The 8843-nt window shown below is 38.8% G+C and overlaps 1 protein-coding gene across 1 annotated transcript; it reads left to right on the plus strand.

Annotated features, from left to right (window-relative positions):
- Positions 1-1638: 1638 nt before the first annotated feature.
- On the plus strand, positions 1639-4368 carry cfd (complement factor D (adipsin)). The gene is made up of 5 exons (XM_062440359.1): positions 1639-1774; positions 2053-2209; positions 2489-2630; positions 2734-3018; positions 3955-4368. The coding sequence occupies exons 1-5, from the start codon at positions 1711-1713 to the stop codon at positions 4129-4131; spliced, it is 825 nt and encodes a 274-aa protein (XP_062296343.1). The 5' UTR covers positions 1639-1710; the 3' UTR covers positions 4132-4368.
- Positions 4369-8843: the final 4475 nt, after the last annotated feature.

The raw sequence follows: 8843 nt of genomic DNA on the forward strand, positions 1-8843 counted from the left end.
CAATGTGAATTAATATTATTTAAATGCTCTAATAGTAAATGCATATAAATAAATGGTGTGGTGCAGAAGGTAGTCTAATTGTTTAAAATGTCAAATGGAAGTTTCTTGGTTTCTTGGTTGGACTATAATGCAAAAAAAGTGATTTTTTTTTTCCTGCTTCACCGCCTGAGTTTAGAGCTTTATGAGATGGATCATCTCTCACACAGAGAATACTTCCATATTATCGCAAAATTGGCCAAATTTCGTGCCGGCATCATGGTTGAAATGACTCTAATCTGAATCTGTGTCCTTTGGTGCTTCATAGGGAAAGATGAGGTTCCCTCTCTGGATGCTCTGTGGCCCTAGTGTAATATATTATCAATCTTTTTTCACCTTTCTAATGAAGTCTGGATGGGGTGAGAGGGGGTTGTCTGTCATGTGGTTCTGTTCGTGTCTGGCTTTCTTCTCTTTGTCACACAGTGTTGAAGATAAGACAGTGAAGAATTCCCTTATATCACCTCTGCTCAGGTTCCTCCGCACTGGTCAGATACATTCACAGTGGATGAGACTAGACAGACTGACATTTTAACCCCAATTTGTTCAAGTCACAGTCAGAATCACATTTTTGATTGTGAGCCATGTAAGGCAGCACATTCATGCACACTGTGGACTGAGGACTAAGATTTTGAAAATAAAATGTTCATACTTTCTTTTACACAACTTCCAATAAGTTTTTCTACAAATCACTCAGATGTTTGATTTGAATCTGCATTATTGATGATTTGCATGTGGATTTAACACTTACGTCTGTCTTATCCTGCTTTCTTAAAGATGTGCATTTTACTGTGCTTATTTTAATGTATTCTTGCAATATATTTCAGCAGTTAGAATAATGTCAATCTGTTTCAGCCTGTTTTTTAGTACTCACACTAAAGACTTTCAAAGTTATTCTATATCCTGAATAATCTGTGTCAGTATTTTGTCTCATTTACATGAATATTTTACATTGTTTACAAGATTGTGTGCATGTACTGTATGTACTGTTTGTTGCACTAGAAGTAGTTTATCTCCTGTAATTGCAAAATATGTTATGGTTTATAGTTTTCTCTGCTCCAGATTGGCTGTGGTTTATGTTTTCCTGCTGCAGTTACGGGAAGAAAAGAAGAAGATAGTGTCCTCCGCCTCCTCCTCCTCCTCATGTGAGTGTTTTGTTAAGTGCATGAGGGCACGAGAGGTTCATCCAAAACTTAGTATTATGCAACTTGAAATGTCATTAAAGTGCACAATAAATGTAAGCTCTCTGTATGTGTCAAGATCAATACATATGTCCATAGATGCTTTCCAACATCTGTTTTTATGTAAATACATGATTGCATCTGTATGCTTCTGATCTAAACTCTGCCCAGGGGTGAGTGATGTGAAAAATACAAAGGAAGATTGGATAGCTGAGTTTAATGTATGGTATTTGTTCATCTGGTGTAAAAGACATACTAAGAAATATCTCGACATTAGACAATTTTTAAGTGAAAAAATACAACAGGAAATAAAATATTTCAAATTACATAATATACAGTTTCCTGTTTTTCATTCCAGGAAGAAGGACAGGAGGATTGTCAACCCCCCACTCACTTGTGTCTTGCACCATATCTACTTAATTTATGACTCTTCTCTTTCAAGTGGAAGCCTTTAAAACACCAGAGCTGCTGGCTTTGCTCAAGTTAAACTAACATCATGGTGTCAGAGAGAGAAGCGCTTGTGGCTGCTGCTGTCGTTGTTTTTGCCCTCATTTCACAGAGTAAGTTTGTTTGTTTCTAATATTTTATCCATTGTATCTACTATCTATCGGCCTAGATTTCTATTTTGTAGCTTCTATCTTATTAAATGCTTATAATTGCATTTTTTTTAACACTTAGCTGATTTGGTTTAGCACTTATTGGTTTTAAAATGCTAAAATACTCCATTATTGCTTTGTTCCTTCCTGGCATGCATACTCATTGTGTGTTGTCAGAAATGTTGAAATAGCTCTCTGCATTTTGAACCTTTTCTCTCCGGTTGTGTGTTTTGATGTTTCAGGTGAGGGCATAATTGGTGGCAGAGAGGCAGTTCCACACTCTCGGCCCTACATGGCCTCCATCCAGAAACCAGAAGGGGAGACATGGATTCATGAGTGTGGAGGGTTTGTGATTGCTGATCAGTGGGTGATGACTGCAGTTCACTGTATGCCAACAGGGTGAGGGCTACGTTTTCCAAAAAATTGATGAAAATAGTTTGTAACAATGGAAAAAGAAAATAAAAAAATAAAAAAAATCTTGTATATTTCACTCCAGACAACAACACACATTTTCTTCTGTTTTGATTAACTCCAATCATTTTATAGGATATGTAGAAAGTTTATGCCCACCTGTGATCCTAATTAATATTTATTGTATAGAAAAGGACTGTTGTGTTATTATGGAATGGCATTTTGAGGATTATTCAATAATGTGATATGGTAATGCTCTTCTCACAGATCAGATGGGAGGAGAGTAGTGTTGGGTCTCCATTCTCTGAGTGAAGCTGAGGAAACGAAGCAAGCCTTTCACATTTTGGAACTTCACAATCATGCAGATTTTAACCCGTCAAATTACGACAACGACATTGCTTTAATTAAAGTAAGAATGTATTTTGTGTAATTTATCAATGGCACAGTATGTTTTTTGGAAAAATGAAATGAAACAGTCACTTCTGGAACTATTTTCTTTGTGATTTCTGCAGTTGGATCGTCCATTTAACAGCTCTGAAGCTATCCGTGCTGTGGAATACCTGCGAGTGGGCGGCATAAACCCCAGCACCGATGAAGAGGTCGAAACAGCCGGTTGGGGATCTTACAACAACCTGGGGTCCAGACCTGACAAGCTCAAAGAGGTGGTCATAGAGGTGGTCAGCTCAAATCGATGCAGACGCAGTGATTACTTTGGAAGGAAGTTCACCACTAACATGATATGTGCACACAAAGTATGCGACGGCGATTGTGATGTGAGGAATGAAGACAGTTGTGATGTAAGTTGTAGCTCTTTCTCTTTTAGTAAATGTAAATGTTGAAGTTGTTCAGCTGTCAACAAATGGGATAGACAACAATTTTGCATGTGCAAAGTAATCTTGAACTGTCTGTATCAGAAGTGGTACAAACTCAGTTGTGTTTGCAGTCTCCAAAAAGTATATAAATGGGTTTTTCTTCAAAGACTTATGGAAAAACCAATTTATTCAAATGCTATTATATACAGTATAGGAATGAGTCTGTATGGGCATGTACTACCAGGATTCTGTGGATGTCAATGTTGGTCTGATCCATACTGGATTGTGTTAACAACTCTCTGATGGAGTGTTATGAAATCCGGTGCAGATATCCGTGGTTCCCAGGTGATTCATCCTGCTTTGTTAATCTCCTGACATTTCCACTATGAGGATGACATTTGTTACTTTGAGTGAAATCTCTCAATAGCAATTCAGTGGATTCTTGAACATCTGGAACATTCATGTCCCAGATGAACTATAATCATTATTGCATCTTTTCATCCAGCACCCAGTTCATACTTTTAATTTGTTCAACATTTTGTTTTAATCCTTCAGAACTAATGACATTCAACGAGCCTCAACTGTTCTTTGTGTTAATTAGTTAATGTTAGCATGCTCATTTTAATAACTTAAGGCGATGAACATGAAAACAATGCTAAACATCAGTGTGAAAGCATTGTCATGTGAGCCTGTTAGCACTCTGATGTTAAATACAGCCTCACTCTTTGACTCTTACATTTTTTGCATTGTTACCTGATATCTGATGGATGTGTAAAGTTCTTTTCAATAGCCTGAGTTACCTTTCACTTTCAGACGTCACTTGTTGACAGCTGGAGTCACCATTGCATTTGTCACTTTCAAGTTTAAATACTGTCATTTCCCAGCTAAGCCTATTCTGCATGTCTTCTTATTCTCTTTCAGGGTGACTCCGGGGGTCCTCTGATTTACAAAGGCGTTGCAGTGGGCATCACCTCCAATGGAGGGAAGAAGTGTGGCCAACTTAAAAAGCCTGGGGTTTATACCATTATCTCACACTACACTCCGTGGATTGTTGGTATCGTAGGCGTGCCGGACGCTGCAGAAAACCAGAGCACCTAAATACAGGAGGATGGAAGCTGTAGTATCCAAGCATTAAGCTTTCAAAACAGCCCTGCCAAATAGCTGCAGCTGAGTCACTCATACTTCAAGGATACAGGACTTTATATGTTGGAGATCTTACAGTTATGCTATGATGGGACAACACATTTATAGCTAGTGTTTGGCTTTGGAGACATGGGCTTCTTGTATAATTCATTCACTTTATAAAACAATCAATAAAAAAAAGTCATTGTCACATCCTGATGGTATGTCTGTCTTGATTTGTTTAGTATATTTCCACAATGAGTGTCAGATTTAGCATAAGCAAAAGAGATAGAAAGACTGTAATGAATTCAAAGATGAGCAGTGATATAAAGCAAAGATTATCTACAAATAACAAAATTCATGATTTATATGTTACATAACAAGACAGTGAAGTATAGTGATTCACAGCCCGAGGAGAAATAATATAAGAGTGACAGATTACAACAAACAAAGCTCGTAAATTTATCAGATAAGTCCTCGCACCAAATGGGGAAAGTCCAAAAGTAAATAAAATCTGCAGCTGTACTTTTTCTTTGCCTCCCTCTCTGCTCCGTTAAGATAAACATAGTTATGAATGATTTCTGCTGTGACCTGCTGTTCTCTTTAATTTGGAAAGTCCTTAAAGCTTAATTTTTAAATAATAGAATGTGATTTGCATTTAATGAATATATACATTCTTTATATCATCTAATATATGTATAGAAAATTGTTTAATTTAATTGCAAGGATTTGAGATTTTGTAAAATGCTAAATCTTTAAATCTCTACGTTCCCCTATTTAGCATTTATCAGCAGGATTTAATACATTTACACTACTTTAGTTGTAAGTAGATATAAGTTTTTATAACCAGATGTTGGCATATAAACAGATAATGAATGATGATAACAAGAAGTAAAAGTTGTAATAATATATGTCTGACCAATTCTGTAAAGTAATAAACATTTAAAATGTCTTGAACTTACAGCTTCATTTACACTGTGTTAATCTATTAGATGTTGATATACTGCTCAAAAGTGCTGAATAGGGGGACTTCAAGTAAAGTGTTAAGACAGCATCTAAAAGCAATACATTTGCAGTGTTATTCAATCCAATACAAAATCCATGCAGTTAAAGCTCTTTCCAAACAGCTGAATCAACACTTCTCTAACACAATCTCAACAATATCAAACTTTCGGAGCGGCTTCAAAGAAATAATATTTATTGAAGGAATGTTGTATCACAGGCCTGTTTGATTAGATTTGCAAAAGACAGTAAAACACAATAAATGCAACCGGTATGAGTATAAAGAAATCAGTTATTTCTAAGCAAGCAGTTTTGTTCCAGCCCCCCCTCTTGAATCACTTTCTTCTTCTCTTGCAGCTCCTGTGCAGTAAATCTCACTGAGTAGGAGTGTCCTCCATGTGATGCAGCCAGTTTGATGATTCCTGAGAGCAGGTCTTTCACCTGAGAATAGCTTAGGGCATTTAGGGAGTTTGCAACACTCAGCTCATAATAACGGCTCCCACACTTCCGGACCAGGTCCTGCAGGCTAGCATGGGCTCCCGCCACATAGTCATGGATCCTCTGAGACCTGTGTTGGTTGTCGTCAATGTGAATGAAGAGGACGATAGCGTGCTCTGCAAACTCTCGTCCGAAGATCTTCTGCAGGTACCACAACATCTCACTCTCGCCCTGGGTGAAGCGCCCCACCTGGAGCACCACCAGGAAGACGTGGGGTCCTGGAAGGGACAGAGCAAGGCAGTCCTTCACCAGCTCCAGGTTCTCCACCCAGTCTTCATCCCACAGCTCAGGTGTGTCCACCAGGATGAACCGCCTCCCTTCTGCAAGCACCTTTTTTCTCTCACAAGCAACAGTTGGCTGAGGGAGTTCATGGCTGGACACATTAATTGGGTATTGATTACCTGCTCTCTCTAGAATGAAGTTTAGAGCAGAAGATTTCCCGCTGCCAGACAGACCCAACAGGACCACTGATATCTTCTTTGTTCCATCGTCTAAAAGCCACACAAAAAAAGAAAAAAGAAAAAAGAAATGATTCTGGCTGTTAGAGAGCAATTTAAGTAAAAAATAAAAACATGAAATATTTAAACAGAAGGAAGAAAATATGATCACCCACTGACTTGCAAAGCTGTGTGTGTCTAAGAAGCATTTGTACTGTATTTATTACTCTTAATTAAACCATTGGTGATTTGCCCTGTTGTGGGTTACAGCATGAATATTTTATGACCACAAACCAAACATCAGATTATGCACACTGTACTGTATGTGACCAGTGATGTCATTGTGTAACTGTATCGCCACCTAGTGGGAGAAGCTGCTGCATCCGAATTTCTTCTCTCAAAAACTTTTCCAAAAAAACTCAAGGATCTTTTTCTAAAACTTGATCTAGAAAAATCTAACGGTCCTGATCTAGAAACCACTGTGTTGTACTATATATATATGAGCAGATGTAAATGTGTGGAGTACAGGAAAAACAGGATCTCCTTTTTCCTTAATCTTTATCATTTATGACTTAAAAGTATAGGAGCAACCCAAAACATTTACAATCTTACCCACGCTGTCCTGGTGCTGCAACATGGTTTTGTGACTTGACACAGCCTCATTCAGACTCTCTCTTTTTGTTTCATATTTCAATTTCTCAGCTGCGTCCTTCTGTCTTTCCTCAGCATGCTTCACCTTCAGCTCCTCCATCTCTTTGGCTCTTCTCTCCTCATGTTGGTGGACCAGCTCACTGAAGGCCTGCTCCTTATCTTCGGCCTCTTGCACCTTCTGTTTCAGCATCTTCATGGCCGAGTCTTCTGTGCTCTTTCTCTCAGCTTCAGCCAGCATGGTTTCAGTGTAGCCAGTCACACCGTTTTCAGTCAGCGTATTGTCGACCATCTCGAGTAGAGCACTTAGTTTGTCACCTGCGGTTGATGATGTGAGTCTGCAGTATCTTCCATCGCACACGGTTATCAACTCGAGGAGTGTGTCGTCCAGCATTTGAACAATCTTTCCATTTTCCAGAGAGAGAATGACCAAGTATTTTAAAGCTTGAGCTCCAAAGTGTGCCTGCAGTGTCTCTATCATTTTCTTTTCCCTCTTTGAATAATCTCCACCTTGGATCAACAGCAGAAATGTAATTATTCCATCTGTGCAGGACTTAAAGCAACCATTCAAGGCCTGGCCGATTCCCTCTTCTGTCATGTCTTGTTTTAATTCTACATAATGCAAGCTGACCAAGCGACCATTCTCAGTCAGCTCACAGATTTGATTTGATCCCAGAGAACTAAAGGCAAGCTGGTGACGTTTATCCCCACAACTATCCTGCAGCACAGATTTCAAAGAGGACCATTGGTCGGCTGTGGAAACCACCACCATCGTCTGCTTCGTGTTAGTTGCACTGTCTGTCAAACGAGAGAATAATAACTTGTCAATGACTTGTAATCAGTTAAATGCACAAACCAAGCAATACATATGAAATCATTATTGTATTGCAAGTACTTTTTTAGTGATTAATAATGTCAAAATGTGGGAAAACTGAGATTTTTATACATAGAAAAGACTTACTGTGTGACATGGCTTTTGCAGGTGCTCTGGCGAGTCTGTGTTCAGATCCTTGTCAGCTCAAGACAACACCTGAAACTGGATTCTCCGGCTCTGAAACAAGCATGATGAGGGTAAAGAAAGAAAAGGCTTCCTGATTTCAACATTTCACGTGCCACCCGCAGTTTTGTTGATAAGGAAGTGCATTCCACAACATAACCTGGAATGGACATGCTACTCGTTTAATGCATCTTCCTCATACTGTGTGGGTCATACAAACACACACAGCTACACACACAATATTTGTGCTATACAGCAGGAGGACAGTACATTGACTAAGATTAATCACCAATGCGCACTTACTTTAGCCTTAGTCACCACAGGCCAAAACCTAAACCTAATTCTGACCTCAAGCAAGAGTCAAGTCTTTACCCTAAACTTGAATCATTTACCTCATGGGGCCCAGCTTTGTCCTCCAATATAAAGTGAATCCCCATAAGGTGACTGCGTAAAAAGGATTTTGGTTCCCTGTGTAATTACATTTTAAATATGCCAGAGAGTATTAAAAGTAGTATTTGTGGGAAACATTTTAAATAAAGTGATTTATAGGAATTTTACAAACCCCTAATCAGTTGACTTTGTGCAGTTTCCGTTTCCTACATGAATCTATGAAGTTCTTGGCCACTGCACAATGAAGCCTATCAGTCCCACATCCTGTAATTGTTTCTTCTTTGCCTTACTTATATATAGGCTTCCACATAGGCTACTTATTCATAAGAGATTCAGTGCATGACATGCAAGATCAAATGCGAGCCAAAGTCCATGAGGACATGCACAGTGATGAAAAACAAAAAAGGAAATGTGTTATTCTGGTCATTGGCTTCAACAGGATTGGAGCTAAATTCATTTCTCACTTATGATGAAGAAAAAGGAGGGGCAATAGCTATAATGTAAAAATCATGGAATAAGCATTGGATAGCTCATACATGTCTTGTAATCTGGATGTAGACATAGCTACAGTAGGTTATGTGCAGGGGTTTCCTCACAAGCAGGAAAAAATTACTGAGATTACTGAGGGATTGCACCATCGCCCTCAGCGCTGCCGATGTCAAACCTCCCAAACAAGACAGTACCACAGCGTAAAATGGGGGACATCGTTTGGATAA

This window comes from Scomber scombrus, chromosome 19 (genome assembly GCF_963691925.1).
Source record: "Scomber scombrus chromosome 19, fScoSco1.1, whole genome shotgun sequence".
Lineage (NCBI taxonomy): Eukaryota > Metazoa > Chordata > Actinopteri > Scombriformes > Scombridae > Scomber > Scomber scombrus.

Excerpts from the sequence above, each read along its gene's own strand:
- cfd (XM_062440359.1), top strand. The coding sequence starts at position 1,711 with ATGGTGTCAGAGAGAGAAGCGCTTGTGGCTGCTGCTGTCGTTGTTTTT. Across the intron at positions 2,210-2,488 it reads GTTCACTGTATGCCAACAGG|ATCAGATGGGAGGAGAGTAG; the intron begins GTGAGGGCTACG and ends CTCTTCTCACAG. Across the intron at positions 2,631-2,733 it reads ACGACATTGCTTTAATTAAA|TTGGATCGTCCATTTAACAG; the intron begins GTAAGAATGTAT and ends TGATTTCTGCAG.